Source organism: Clarias gariepinus, chromosome 23, assembly GCF_024256425.1.
Source record: "Clarias gariepinus isolate MV-2021 ecotype Netherlands chromosome 23, CGAR_prim_01v2, whole genome shotgun sequence".
NCBI classification, from domain to species: Eukaryota; Metazoa; Chordata; class Actinopteri; order Siluriformes; family Clariidae; genus Clarias; species Clarias gariepinus.
The window spans coordinates 24,307,093-24,323,280 of record NC_071122.1 but is presented as its reverse complement, the minus strand read 5'-3'; the positions used below and the strand labels follow the sequence as shown (position 1 = coordinate 24,323,280).

Genomic DNA, 16,188 nt, shown 5'->3' with positions numbered 1-16,188 from the left:
AGTTAAGTATTGTAGTAAACTTGATTTAATGTTTGTCTCTGATCAGAACTGCATCATTGTGCTTTTTATCTGAGCAGCTCAGCCTTTACTAAGACTTTGGGAAATGTAGCACATTAAAAGAAGCTAATGTCCATTAGCTAGCTATTATATTGAGAATAGTTTGAGCTTGGTCAACACTGAGATTGTACAAAACTGCAGTACATTTAGGCATTTGGCAGACGCTCTTATCCAGAGCGACTTACATTTTTTATCTCATTATACATCTGAGCAGTTGAGGGTTAAGGGCCTTGCTCAAGGGCCCAGCAGTGGCAACTTGGTGGGTGTGGGGTTTGAACCTGGGATCTTCCGAACCGTGGTCCAATGCCTTAACCACTGAGCTACCCCTGACCCCCATTTTTTCCCAGTAGATCCATGTGAATATGTGTTTCTGTCAACAAGTCTGTGACAAAATTAGTATAGGTACATTATAAGGATCTGGCAACCTGAGAAGTGACTTAGTTGTTAGAAAAGCTGATGAAGGCTCACCTTTAAATCTGTCGAGGTTAAAGGACAGAACCAGCAAGAGACAACAGACATTTTAACAGTTAGTCATGTGCATGGATATGATTTAACATACTATTTGTGTAAAAGTGGTACGGTGCAGAAATAAACAGTGGAGTTTTCTCACCTTCCTCCTCCGTCTGTCCCTGAAAGAAAAGTCATTTTGATTTCTTATTTTTACTCATTTTAACACTCTTTGAAGTATAATTTCATGTATTTCTATTTGTATTATGAGTGCTAACAGTAAAAGAGTATTATTTTTCTGTTTAAAAACACTTATAATTTAGTGATTAAGGATCAGTAAATTACCAAAATAATGAGAAAAAAATGAGAGAAATAACTCACTGGGGAAGGAAAGGAGACAGAAACCAGTCAATAAACCTGAACCCACAAGCACACAGAGTATCACATCTCCCCAAACTGATGAAAACTGAAGAATCTCAAAAGAACCTGGTTTAGAAAGATCTTTTTACTACACTGTGTAGAGTGTTTATGGATGTCCATTAAAACTAAATGCTCATAGTAAAGGTAAAATGGATCATCAGTATAAAAACTTGGTATAAATTTTTTATATGAATACATATTTGTTAGCCTGGAAAAAAATCCATAAAAACATATTCGCAAATAAGTTCAAAAGTAATTAAAATATTAGCTCTGACATTGTTTTATAGAACTTATGTCATACCGAATATAAAACTGCACACGCATAAAAGATGCATAAATGAGGCCTAGTGTGAAAATTATTCTAGGTGATTCATCAGGTTTATGATCATTGCAGGAATAGTTATCTATGTATTTACAGTTAAAATTTCCAATTTATTAAATAAATTATTAAACCTATTCTTATTCCTACTGTAACTTTCCAAATACAGTTACACCTTGGATTGCGAGCATAATTGCGAGCTCCCCCTGGATGGCCAGTGGTAGCTCCCCCTGTAGGCCCAGGGGTAGCTCAGTGGATAAGGCATTGGACTACGGTTCGGAAGATCCCAGGTTCAAACCCCACAACCACCAAGTTGCCACTGTTGGGCCCTAAGGCCCTTAACCCTCAACTGCTCAGATGTGTAATGAGATAAAATAAAAAAATGTAAGTCGCCAAATGCCCAAATGTAAATAATTCTTTACAGAAGTGTGCTTGTGCTCGCATTTGTGAGCAGCAATATGGTTTTATGCCTAGAAAGAGTACATCAGATGCAGTATTTGCTTTGAGGATGCTGGCGGAGAAGTACAGAGAAGGTAACAGGGAGTTGCATTGTGTCTTTTTAGATTTAGAGAAAGCGTAAGACAGGGTGCCAAGAGAGGAGCTGTGGTATTGTATGAGGAAGTCTGGAGTGGCAGAGAAGTATGTTAGAGTGGTGCAGGACATGTATGAGAGCTGTAAGACAGTGGTAAGATGTGCTGTAGGTGTGACAGAAGAGTTTAAGGTGGAGGTGGATCTGCATCAAGGATCGGCTCTAAGCCCCTTTTTGTTTGCTCTGGTGATGGACAGGATGACAGATGAGGTAAGACAGGAGTCCCCATGGACTATGATGTTTGCAGATGACATTGTGCTCTGTAGCGAGAGCAGGGAACAGGTGGAGGAAAATTTGGAGAGTTGGAGGTATGCTCTGGAAAGCAGAGGAATGAAGGTTAGCCGCAGCAAGACGGAATACATGTGTGTAAATGAGAGGGACGCAGGAGGATTGGTGAGGCTACAGGGAGCAGAGGTAAAGAAGATGATTTTAAGTACTTGGGGTCAACGGTCCAGAGTAACGGAGAGTGTGGAAAGGAGGAGAAGAGGCGGGTACAGGCAGGTTGGAATGGGTGGAGAAAAGTGTCAGGTGTGTTGTGCGATAAAAGAGTATCAGCGAGAATGAAAGGAAAGGTGTACAGGACAGTGGTGAGACCAGCGATGCTCTACGGCTTAGAGACAGTGGCGCTGAAGAAAAGACAGGAGGCAGAGTTGGAGGTAGCAGAGCTGAAGATGTTGAGGTTCTCTTTGGGAGTGACAAGGATGGATAGGATTAAGAATGAGTTCATCAGAGGGACAACCCACGTTAGATGTTTTGGAGATAAAGTCAGTGAGGCCAGATTGAGGTGGTTTGGGCATGTTCAGAGGAGAGATTGTGAATATATCGGTAGAAGGATGCTGAGGTTGGAACTGCCAGGCAGGAGGTCTAGAGGAAGACCAAAGAGGAGATTTATGGATGCAGTGAGAGAGGACATGAAGTTAGTTGGTTTGAGAGAAGAGGATAGGGTTAGATGGAGGCATATGATTCGCTGTGGCGACCCCTGCAAGGGAACAGCCGAAAGACAAAGAAGAAGAAGTGTGCTTGTAACTCTCGTATTTCAAAGTGAATTTCTGATGTCTGCCAACGCAGACGTGCCAGAACTTCAGGAAACAAGGCAGCGTTGGTAACAAAGTCCAGCAGAGAGAGAGAGAGATCATTTCCAGAAGACTATATTTTACTTAGCCTGTTCTGTAATTGTACAGTAACTTTTTTTTGGCCAGGCAGTCTAGGAAACTACTACACAAACAGATTTGTGTTACTCATTAGTTAAATTGGAACTAGAAAAAAAAAAATACCAACGGAAGTACAGCACATGCTGTATGACAAAAAATAATGATTATGTACCATAAAAATACAAACAAACAGTGGTAGCTGAAGAAATTAACTAACCTGTAGGAGATTTATCTTTAGTTGTTGTTGTTTTTGTTTGCAGTAAATGTTGTTTTTGTTTCCCTATAAATGTACATTCAAAAGGAATTATAAAAGCTTTCATTTAGACCTTACTTACCTCTAAAGGATTTCTCTTTAGTTGTGGTTGCCTTTAATGTTACAGTATACAACTCTAAAAAAAAAAAAAAAACATGTAACAGATTTACTCAAGCAGCAAAATGACTGTTGTATGTTTGTAAAAATTGAGTGAACAAAATAAAAAAAAAAAACTAATTGTATACATGATACACATTAAATAGCAATTATCAAAAGGTTAAGTAGCTATTTCTTTAGCTGTAAATTACATCGTTGGTAGAAAAGGCAAATCTAACCAAAAAAAAAAAAAAAATCCTAAAAAAATCTTTGCTTAAAATTTTTAAGTTGCTAAATTTAGCTGTTTTGGAGAGATGATTTCATATACATCTTTACTGCATTGGCTTCCTGTGAAATTTCGCATTGATTTTAAAATACTACTCTTGACATATAAAGCATTAAATGGTCTCGCGCCGCAGTACCTGAGCGAACTGCTAGTGTCTTACGATCCGCCACGCCTACTTCGATCAAAGGATGCAGGCTGCTTGTCAGTACCGCGTATTATAAAAACCACAGCTGGGGGCAGAACTTTTTCTTACAATGCCCCCAAAGTTATGGAATAATCTTCCAAATAGTGTTCTGGACTCAGACACAGTCTCAGTGTTTAAGTCCAGGCTAAAAACCTATTTATTTAAGATAAGATTTAAAGAAATAGATTAGCCTCAGGTAAAGGAGCAGATCTGGGGGACTCATGGACGTAGAGTATTATGGTGAACTGGTATGTTTGGATGCTGTCTTCCTCACTCTCACTGATCACTCAGGTTTGTTGACGGTGAGGTGATTGTTTGCTTTACATGTCAGGGAGCCCTCATGTCTGTGTTTCCTTCTGGCTCTCCCTTTTAGTTATGCTGTCATAATTAGTCCTGCCGGAGTCTCTGCTTGCACTCTACAGTAAATATAAAATCACATTATACATTATGTGACTGTGACCAGACCTAACTGTTATCTCTTCTCTTCTGTTCTCTCTCCCCCTCACTTTCTTTTCCCTTTCTCTGTCGAGCTACACATGTTGTTCCTGAGCTGCCAGTGATTCAGACTCCCTCTGCCCTCTGGACCTGTCTGACCCGTCCTGGTGCCCAGCTTCTGATTGGAGACCTTGTCACATAAATGCCCCGTGTGTCTCTTTGGGATGTTTCTGGGGATGTCTGGGAATGGTTTCTCTCTATCTAGAAGATGGTTCTGGCCTCGACTGGTGTTGGCAGCTGTTTCTCTGCGGACTTGACAGTTTGATAAATCCGAACTGGAACTTCCTACATGTCTACCTGAGTTTTCAATAACTACCTGGACTCCATATTAACATCAATTAACATCAACTGTTAAGCTGAACGGCCTGCCACCTAACACACTGTATATATTAAATTAATTAATGAACATTATCTTAGTGCTGGTAATAAAACCACATATTTCACTCTTTTAAAGTAAGGCTGATGGTTAGTGGTTGAAAATGGTTTATTGTTGGAATATTTAATTCCTCTAGTGAGAACTACAACACAATAAACTTACTAGTCATTAATTGTCTTCTGGTGATCAGAGCAATTATCAAAAGGTTAAGTAGTTTTCTCTTTAGTTGTAAATTACATCGTTGGTAGAAAGAGCAAATCTAACCAAAAAAAAGGGCAAAATCTGATATAAACTAAACTTTACAATTAACTGTATTACAAAAACTAAACCTGAGGATGATTTTATTCTAATCCCAGTTGCTGAGTGTGATACTGTAATACTGTATATATGAATACGTGACTCACTGTTAGGAGCGCTGGCTGAGCTGTGAGGATGATTTCGGGTGACTCTTTCAGCTACAGAAGAGAATTCTCAGGTTAGAACTGATATGAATAAACAGCCAAAACACAGTAGTGGTGCTTATTTGATTTTTTCTTTTTAAGTCATTCATATAATACAGAAAATGTGTGTGCTGAAGAAGCTTATAGAATTTACAAGAATTATATTAACAATTCTTAATATTATTATTATAAGAATTTTAAGGTTTACTCTATGAATTAATCACCAGCACTTGTGTTGTACATTTTTATGCGTCCCAAAAAACATGATGCATCCCTAGCATCATATACAAAGCATGTTTCGCTTAAAAAAGAACAGCTTTTTCCCGCGATGTCTTCTCTATTTGACAAAACAGACACACACTTCGGCATATATGTTTTAATTAGAAGTACAGCTACTCTTACTTAAGTATATTTTTTGTAAGTCTTTATGACCTGAAAGTGACCAATCTTGCTTTGCTAAAGATTTTAAGTTGCTAACTTCAGTCGTTTTGTTGAGATGATTTTATCTGGGCCCCCAAAATGGCCATTTTTCAGCATTATACGCTTCAAACAATAATTAGTCCGTAACCATGTCAAATTCATGTGCCAATATCCTAACAATTTAGCATTTTAGAATAATACACTTTTCAGGTTTGTGTCTTTTCATGTGAAATCTAAATTGCCCAAGTTTCATCTAAATGACAATTAAGATCACTGGAAGGTTTGAAGTCAAAAAAGTTACAGACACTAAACAGAGGTAAGACAATTTTAGCACTATATCATGTTTTGACTGAATATGAATTAATTAATGTACATTATCTTAGTTCTGGTAATAAAACCACATATTTCACTCCAGAAAAATGAACTAAACTGAAAAATGGTTTATTGTTGGAATTTTTAATTCCTTTAGTAAGAACTACTACAAAATAAACTTTCTAGTTGTTAATGGTCTTGTGGTGATCAGAGTTGAAAAATCCATGGAAGCTAGAAATAAATTGATGCATTTAATAAAAACTGTCATTTATTGCTAATTATTGAATAGATGCAGGAATAAACTGGGACACTAAAGGACATTTGGTGACTTAAATCTGATTTACACATACCTGAGTAAACACTACACACAGTGAATTTCTTTGCCTTTACTAAACCAATTTAAATGACCAGAGTGAAATGAAGACCTCCATTATAATGTACATTAAATCTGAGTCACTTACCAGTAGTAGGTCTGTTCGTTGTGGGTGGCTGTGTTGGTTCAGGAAAGAAATCTAAAATACAATTAAAAATGGATTCAATGGATTAAAAATACATTGAATGTAAGCAATACATGCACATAAAAGCCCAGTCATGTGATTAAATATAACTTACGTCTCATGTTGTATTTGTCACTCATTAGAGAGCGAGCAGTCGGGTCAGAGATCAGTGAATAATCACAGCTCACTTCATCACTCTTTACTGACTGCAGACGTCTGAACAGATCCTTTCTCTCTGCTGTAAAAATACAAACCGGCTTCCCAGATTGTGTGTTTTCAATCTTTAGATAAGGCCGAGGTTTTTCTCCAGTGTAAAGATTAAACCTAAATCCAGCACTTACTGACTCTGACGCTGGTATTTCACATACAAATGTAAATTTATCAAGCTGATTATCATAACTGATGCTGAGTATCGGTTTCTGATCTGAAAAAAAAACTTTAATTTATAAATATATGAATATATACCAAAACACCAGTAAGGTATATTAATGTTACTGTATGATTTACAGTATGCAGAAAGTATTACTCATAATAAACATGAACAATATTTTTGTAATGTTAGGGGCTATTGAAGTCTAACGCTTTCTGTTATCTGGGAAAATCCCAAGGTTGTTAGACATGATAATTATACAGTATAAAAAAGAAATGACATACTTTTAGAAATGTTTTACCAATATAAACATTATTTTTTAAAATAACAGAAATACAGTATGCTGCTGTTAATGATTAAGCTACACTATAGTTAACTACAGCTTACATTTATGTATATACAATTATTATTTTTTTAACTATAGAGTTTGATTGGTCACTTTTCTCACTCCAAAGTCTAATCTTTATGTTTCCCAGCAAACTAAAGCCTTTTATCTGATGAGTCTCACTAACAGGTGGTTTTTATTATAAACACACAGCTGATTAGTCCTAATCCTATGAGTTCTCATCACATTGTGTGTTTATGGAAATATCTTAATACACTTTTTTTCAGGTTTGTGTCTTTTCATATAAAATCTAAATTGGCCAAGTTTCATTAGAATGACAATTAAGATCACTGGAAAGTTTGAATTCAAAAAAGTTACAGACACTACACAGAGGTGGGACAATTTTAGCACCAATATCATGTTTTGACCAAATATGAATTAATTAATGTACATTATCTTAGTTCTGGTAATAAAACCACATATTTCACTCCAGCAAAATAAACTTAACTCTTTAACGCTGATGGTTAGTGGTTAAAATGGTTTATTTTTGGAATATTTAATTCCTCTAGTGAGAACTACTACACAATAAACTTACTAGTCATTAATTGTCCTTCTGGTGATCAGAGCAATTATCAAAAGTTTAGGTAGTTTTCTCTTTAGCTGTAAATTACATCGTTGGTAGAAAAGGCAAATCTAACCAAAAAAAGGGCAAAATCTGATATAAACTAAACTTTACAATTAACTGTTTACAGAAACTAAACCTAAGGATGATTTTATTCTAATCCCAGTTGCTGAGTGTGATACTGTAATACTGTATATATGAATGCGTGACTCACTGTTAGGAGCGCTGGCTGAGCTGTGAGGATGATTTCGGGTGACTCTTTCAGCTACAGAAGAGAATTCTCAGGTTAGAACTGATGTGAATAAACAGCCAAAACACAGTAGTGGTGCTTATTTGATTTTTTCTTTTTAAGTTATTCATATAATACAGAAAATGTGTGTGCTGAAGAAGCTTATAGAATTTACAAGAATTATATTAACAATTCTTAATATTATTATTATAAGAATTTTAAGGTTTACTCTATGAGTAGTTTTACTGCACCATATTTTCACTTTTACTTAAATAGATTTGTAAAAAAGAAACGCTACTCTTACTCTGCTACATTCGGCCACACTCGACTCGTTACTTTTCTAACCATTTATTCTACACATGCAGCCAGTGGACCTTCCACCTGACTGTTTCACCAATCAGATGTAGCAACAATAATCACATGACTCTGTTTGACAAAACAGGTAAGTCGGCATAGTGAGAAAAAAATCTTCAGTGGTGTTCTCTAAATTCATCCTACCTGTGAATCTGTACTACATATGCTCACTGCGCATGTGCAAACAAAAGTTTCTGCATCTTTCTCTGATTTTTCGGAACGCCCATAAATCCATGATGCTACTAGTGGGATCTTGCAGTTAGTGTACATTCTTGCAATGAGTATAGAATGCTTTTTTATGTCTGTGTGATTATATGTCAATTTAATGTTGTCTATGAATATATAAGTATATTTCAGTTGCTGAGTGTGATACTGTAATACTGTATATATAAATGCGGGACTCACTGTTAGGAGCGCTGGCTGAGCTGTGAGGATGATTTCGGGTGACTCTTTCAGCTACAGAAGAGAATTCTCAGGTTAGAACTGATATGAATAAACAGCCAAAACACAGTAGTGGTGCTTATTTGATTATTTTTTTTTTAAGTCATTCATATAATACAGAAAATGTGTGTGCTGAAGAAGCTTATAGAATTTGCAAGAATTATATTAACAATTCTTAATATTATTATTATAAGAATTTTAAGGTTTACTCTATGAATTAATCACCAGCACTTGTGTTGTACATTTTTATGCGTCCCAAAAAACATGATGCATCCCTAGCATCATATACAAAGCATGTTTCACTTAAAAAAGAACAGCTTTATACCGCGATGTCTTCTCTATTTGACAAAACAGACACACACTTCAGCATATACATATTTTAATTAGAAGTACAGCTACTCTTACTTAAGTATATTTTTTGTAAGTCTTTATGACATGAAAGTGACCAATCTTGCTTTGCTAAAGATTTTAAGTTGCTAACTTCAGTCGTTTTGTTGAGATGATTTTATCTGGGCCCCCAAAATGGCCATTTTTCAGCATTATACGCTTCAAACAATAATTAGTCCGTAACCATGTCAAATTTATGTGCCAATATCCTAACAATTTAGCATTTTAGAATAATACACTTTTCAGGTTGGTGTCTTTTCATGTGAAATCTAAATTGCCCAAGTTTCATCTAAATGACAATTAAGATCACTGGAAGGTTTGAAGTCAAAAAAGCTACAGACACTACACAGAGGTGAGACAATTTTAGCACCAATATCATGTTTTGACCGAATATGAATTAATTGATGTACATTATCTTAGTTCTGGTAATAAAACCACATATTTCACTCCAGCAAAATGAACTAAACTGAAAAAATGGTTTATTGTTGGAATTTTTAATTCCTTTAGTAAGAACTACTACAAAATAAACTTACTAGTTATTAATGGTCTTGTGGTGATCAGAGTTGAAAAATCCAAGGAAGCTAGAAATAAATTGATGCATTTAATAAAAACTGTCATTTATTGCTAATTATTAAATAGATGCAGGAATAAACTGGGACACTAAAGGACATTTGGTGACTTAAATCTGATTGACACATACCTGAGTAAACACTACACACAGTGAATTTCTTTGCCTTTACTAAACCAATTTAAATGACCAGAGTGAAATGAAGACCTCCATTATAATGTACATTAAATCTGAGTCACTTACCAGTAGTAGGTCTGTTCGTTGTGGATGGCTGTGTTGGTTCAGGAAAGAAATCTGAAATGCAGTTGGATTAAAAATACATTAAATGTAAAAAAAAAAATGCATGCACATAAAATCCTAGTCATGTGATTAAATATAACTTACGTCTCATGTTGTATTTGTCACTCATTAGAGAGCGAGCAGTCGGGTCAGAGATCAGTGAATAATCACAGCTCACTTCATCACTCTTTACTGACTGCAGACGTATGAACAGATCCTCTTTCTCTGCTGTAAAAATACAAACCGTCTTCCCAGATTGTGTGTTTTCAATCTTTAGATAAGGCCGAGGTTTTTCTCCAGTGTAAAGATTAAACCTAAATCCAGCACTTACTGACTCTGACGCTGGTATTTCACATACAAATGTAAATTTATCAAGCTGATTATCATAACTGATGCTGAGTATCGGTTTCTGATCTGAAAAAAAAACTTTAATTTATAAATATATGAATATATATCAAAACACCAGTAAGGTATATTAATGTTACTTTATGATTTACAGTATGCAGAAAGTATTACTCATAATCAACATGAACAATATTTTTGTAATGTTAGGGGCTATTGAAGTCTTACGCTTTCTGTTATCTGGGAAAATCCCAAGGTTGTTAGACATGATAATTATACAGTATATAAAATAAATGACATACTTTTAGAAGAACCAGGCTGCTTGGTCATGTTGTGTTTTTCTCCTACACAGAACAACATAAAGGTTTTACCAATATAAACATTTTTTTTTTAAATATCAGAAATACAGTATGCTGCTGTTGATGATTAAGCTACACTATAGTTAACTACAGCTTACATTTATGTATATACAATTATTATTTTTTTAACTATAGTGTTTGATTTGGTCACTTTCCTCGCTCTAAAGTCTAATCTTTATGTTCCCCAGCAAACTTAAGCCTTTTATCTGATGAGTCTCACTAACAGGTGGTTTTCTTATAAACACACAGCTGATTAGTCCTAATCCTATGAGTTCTCATCACATTGTGTGTTGATGGAAATATCTTAATACACTTTTTTTCAGGTTTGTGTCTTTTCATATAAAATCTAAATTGGCCAAGTTTCATCAGAATGACAATTAAGATCACTGGAAAGTTTGAATTCAAAAAAGTTACAGAAACTACACAGAGGGACAATTTTAGCACCAATATCATGGTTCGACCAAATATGAATTAATTAATGTACATTATCTTAGTTCTGGTAATAAAACCACATATTTCACTCCAGCAAAATAAACTTAACTCTTTAACGCTGATGGTTAGTGGTTAAAATGGTTTATTGTTGGAATTTTTTAATTCCTATAGTGAGAACTACTACACAATAAACTTACTAGTCATTAATGGTCTTGTGGTGATCAGAGTTGAAGAATCCGAGGAAGCTAGAAAACAGTTATATAATTATATAATAAATAATATTGTATATTACTGTATGATATATGCAGAAAGTATTACCCATAATATACATTATAAAAAGGTGTGTGTAACATAGACCTTACTCATCACTGTGACTGGAGGTGGAAGAGAGTGAGAAGAAGGAGTACGGACAGAGAAATCCACTGCGTAGTAACAAATAATATCATATTCATAACAGCCTTACATGTTTGTTATAAATAAAATATAACAAACTGAATAATTAAAATCAGGTTCTGTTTTGGTCACTAAATAAACTGCACACATGTTATACAACATTTATGTTGTTTTTAAAAAAAAAAAGTGTATAAAGTATAAAACATCTTACAAGTGTACAGTACAACATAACGCACATTAAACTTCAGTTATAAAAAATGTAACAACTGAACAGCAGCAAATAAATAAAAAACTCTTGAAATGATTTTATCATCTATTAGAACCCAACACTCAACTCACAGCACCACAATATTGACTCACATTGAGAGTTAATGTCCAGAATCTGATGGAAGAAGAGCAGGAGGACAAGCAGAGCCATTTCACCTGACACTGGATGAAGTGAACACATCGACACACATCGAAACACTGTTTCAAAAGTAACAAAATCAGGAAGCGGGTCATTAAAGCCACAGGAAAACCATGTACTCTAGTGTTTAACAAAATGCTAAGCCTTGTGCTCAAGTTGACAGACTGACTTCGGAGCAGTTTTTACATTACTGGTCCCATCAACTAATTACTAGTCTTATCCATAGGGTGTTCTGATGCCAAGTACCTTTTGGAATAACCCTTATTTATGGACTTGATGTTTAAACACATGACTAGCACAGAAGTCCAATAACCAAACACTTTTTGAGTTTAGATCATGTGGGTTTATTCTTTCTTTAAACCAATCACCCTTATTAATGCCACATGGACCTTACATGACATGGATTTTTGATGGATTTCAGCAGTGCTGAAACTTCTGGTATTGACACAATGATGGCAACCGCACATCAAGAAAGAAATATCACACTTCTTCTTCTTCTTCTTTGTCTTCTTTGTCTTTCAGCTGTTCCCTTTCAGGGGTCGCCACAGCGAATCATTTGCCTCCATCTAACCCTATCCTCTGCATCCTCTTCTCTCACACCAACTAACTTCATTTCCTCTCTCTCTGCATCCATAAATCTCCTCTTTGGTCTTCCTCTAGACCTCCTGCCTGGCAGTTCCAACCTCAGCATCCTTCTACCGATATATTCTTTCCTCTGAACATGTCCAAACCACCCCAATCTGGCCTCTCTGATTTTATCTCCAAAACATCTAACATGGGTTGTCCCTCTGATGAACTCATTCTTGATCCTATCCAGGTCGTCTTTACTCTCTGTCACCCAAGGAACGCCAAGCCATGAATCAGTACATCACAGAATCCCTCGCTGCAGGAATCATCCGCCTTTCTTCTTCTCCGGCAGAAGCTGGATTCTTCTTCGTAGGCAAGAAAGATGGTTCCCTTCGCCCGTGCATTGATTATAGGGGTCTCAACGACATCACAATAAAGAACCGGTACCCCCTTCCTCTATTGTCTACTGCCTTCGAACTTCTCCAGGGGGCCAGCATCTTCACCAAGCTCGATCTGCGCAACGCCAATCACCTTGTCCGCATTCGGGAAGGGGATGAATGGAAAAAAGCCTTCAATACGCCAACTGGACATTATGAATATCTGGTGGTCCCCTTTGGACTTACTAATGCCCCTGGAGTCTTTCAGGCCTTAAGTAATGACGTTCTCAGAGATTTCCTCAATTCTTTTGTATTCGTTTATCTGGATGATATCCTGATCTTCTCTCGGAACCCAGAAGAACACCAACATCACGTCAGGCAGGTGCTGCAGAGGCTGCCGGAGAACAACTTGTTCATCAAGGCTGAGAAGTGCGAGTTTCACACCACGTCTACCACGTTCCTCGGGTTCACCATCGGCCCCAAAGGCATCAAGATGGAACCTGCTAAGGTCCAAGCTGTCACTAGGTGGCCCACCCCTACCTCACGGCAAGAACTTCAGAGGTTCTTAGGCTTCGCTAACTTCTATCGACGGTTTATCCGAGGCTACAGCTCCATCGCCGCCCCTCTAACAGCCCTCACGTCTACTAAGACCCATTTCTGCTGGAACCCGGAATCTGAGAAAGCCTTCAGCGAGCTTAAGAAGTGGTTTACCTCCGCCCCTATCCTCACCATCCCAGACCCGTCACGTCAGTTCATCGTGGAGGTCGACGCCTCCAGCACTGGAGTAGGAGGCATCCTCTCACAAAGATCCAACCTGGATAATAAACTGCACCCATGCCCCTTCTTCTCCCACCGCCTAACTCCTGCTGAAAGTAATTACGGCATCGGAGACCGTGAACTCTTAGCCATCAAGTTAGCCCTGGAGGAATGGAGACACTGGCTAGAGGGAACGGAGGTCCCATTCCTAGTTTGGACCGACCACAGGAACCTCGAGTACCTACGGAGCGCCAAGAGGCTCAATTCTCGCCAGGCCCGTTGGTCCCTCTTCTTCGCAAGGTTCAACTTTTCCCTCTCCTACTGACCAGGGTATAAGAACACCAAGCCGGACGCCCTTTCGAGACTATTTATGACCACCCAAGACCCTGCCACAGGTGAAACTATTTTGCCACCCCCCTGCCTACTCGCCGTGGCCGAGCTTGACATCGAAACCAGTGTCAAGCAAGCCCTATCTCATGAACCAAGCCCAAGCAACGTGCCCCCTAACCGTCTCTTCGTTCCCCTTGCTCTGCGCTCTCAAGTCCTGGAGTGGGCCCACAGCTCTAAACTCTCGTGCCACCCAGGCTCCGCCAGAACACTGGCACTAGCCCAGCAGCGGTTTTGGTGGCCCACCCTCAAGGAGGACGTCTCTAGCTTTGTTTCGGCGTGCAATATCTGCATAAGATCCAAGCATGTCAACACGGCCCCAGCTGGCCTCCTCAGACCTCTGCCCATCCCTCATCGCCCCTGGTCCAACATTGCCCTGGACTTCGTCACTGGGCTACCCCCCTCCGCCGGCCACACCTGCATCATGACCGTGGTTGATCGGTTCTCTAAAGCTGCTCACTTTATCCCCCTACCAAAACTTCCGTCCGCCAAGGAGACTGCTAAGCTCATGATTAACCACGTGTTCAAGCTCCACGGCCTGCCTATGAACATTGTCTCAGATCGGGGCCCACCTCTCGATTCTGGAAAGCATTCTGTAAGCTGATTGGGGCCACTCCCAGCTTGTCCTCTGGTTTCCACCCCCAATCTAACGGCCAGACGGAGAGAAAGAACCAGTCCCTCGAAATTACCCTGAGGTGTATGGCTGCTCGAGATGTTATCTCCTGGAGCCGTTTCCTACCTTGGGTTGAATACGCCCATAACTCCCAAACCTCATCATCCACCGGTCTGTCTCCCTTCCAATGCTGCCTGGGCTATCAACCGCCACTATTCCCGTCTCAGGAGGAGGAGGTCAGCGTCCCATCTGCCCAAGCTTTTGTCAGGTGCTGCAGAAAGACCTGGCTGCAAGCGAGGAGAACGCTGTTACGGGTCGGCAAAAGATACAAGACACAGGCCGACCGCAGACGCTCTCAGGCTCCCAAGTACAGGGTGGGACAGAGAGTCATGCTCGCTGCCAGAGATATCCCCCTAAAGACCACCTGCCGCAAGCTCTCCCCTCGTTACCTCGGCCCCTTCACCATCACCAAGATAGTCAACCCCTGCGCTGTTAAACTCTTGCTCCCCTCAACTATGCGGCGAATTAATCCTACATTCCACGTGTCCCAGCTGCGCCGTCTCGCCTCATGCCCATTTTTGCTTGCCGATTTTGATTGTTCGCCTGCCTTTTGATCTCCCGGTTTCGACTCACGCTTCCCCCTTTGATTTACGGCTCCTGTCTCTCGTCCTTTTGGTTTCGCTTTGCCTCGCTGCTTGTCTTCCCGGTTTTGACCTCGCGCTTTCCTTTTGACTACGGCTCTCGCTTTGTGTTTTGTTTTTGACGCTTCGCTGACGGACTCACGGCATTCGACCCTCGCTCACGCCTCCGACCACGCCCCCCCACATCTCGATACAGTCATTATCCGCGCTTGGATTCATATCGTTCTGCCCTTTCCCGCGTGACAACAATGTCATCTGCAAACATCATAGTCCATGGAGACTCCTGTCTTACCTCATCTGTCATCCTGTCCATCACCAGAGCAAACAAAAAGGGGCTTAGAGCTGATCCTTGATGCAGACCCACCTCCACCTTGAACTCTTCTGTCACCCCTACAGCACATCTCACCACTGTCTTACAGCTCTCATACATGTCCTGCACCACTCTAACATACTTCTCTGCCACTCCAGACTTTCTCATACAATACCACAGCTCCTCTCTTGGCACCCTGTCATACGCTTTCTCTAAATCTAAAAAGACACAATGCAACTCCCTGTTACCTTCGCTGTACTTCGCCGCCAGCATCCTCAAAGCAAATACTGCATCTGATGTACTCTTTCTAGGCATAAAACCATATTGCTGCTCACAAATGCTCACCTCTGCCCTTAACCTAGCTTCCACTACTCTTTCCCACAGCTTCATTGTCTGGCTCATTAGCTTTATACCTCTATAATTGCCACAGCTTTGCACATCTCCCTTGTTCTTAAAAATTGGCACCAATACACTTCTCCATTCCTCTGGAATCCTCTCACTCTCTAAGATCTTGTTAAACAAACTTGTCAGAAACTCTACTGCCACCTCTCCTTAGCACTTCCATACCTCCACAGGTATGTCATCAGGACCAACAGCCTTTCCACTCTTCATCCTCTTCAACGCCCTTCTCACCTCACTTCTACTAATATTTGCTACTTTCTGTTTCACAACAGTCACCTCTTCTACT

The 16,188-nt window shown here is 39.1% G+C and overlaps 1 protein-coding gene and 1 long non-coding RNA gene across 7 annotated transcripts in view; both read right to left on the bottom strand.

Moving 5' to 3' along the window:
- The window catches only part of LOC128511194 (uncharacterized), a 241,013-nt gene that overhangs the window by 151,016 nt on the left and 73,809 nt on the right, over positions 1 to 16,188 (bottom strand). For 2 of the 6 annotated variants that reach the window (XR_008356163.1, XM_053483920.1), the window contains exon 6: positions 7,874 to 7,924. The exons of 1 other annotated variant lie outside the window; for it this stretch is intronic. Coding sequence is in view for 4 of the 5 variants with exons in the window: in XM_053483920.1 (XP_053339895.1) it covers positions 7,874 to 7,924 (51 nt within the window). In the remaining variant the exon portion in view is untranslated. Of the gene's footprint in view, positions 1 to 6,306; positions 6,358 to 6,457; positions 6,750 to 7,873; positions 7,925 to 8,647; positions 8,699 to 16,188 lie in introns of those variants that run through there. 3 more of the 6 variants (XM_053483922.1, XM_053483921.1, XM_053483924.1) reach the window with 2 other exon arrangements.
- LOC128511200 (uncharacterized) lies at positions 11,248 to 11,888 on the bottom strand. Its single transcript, XR_008356168.1, has 3 exons — positions 11,804 to 11,888; positions 11,413 to 11,472; positions 11,248 to 11,295 (listed from the first exon to the last, which is right to left on the bottom strand). It is a non-coding gene; the product is annotated as an uncharacterized LOC128511200 (long non-coding RNA).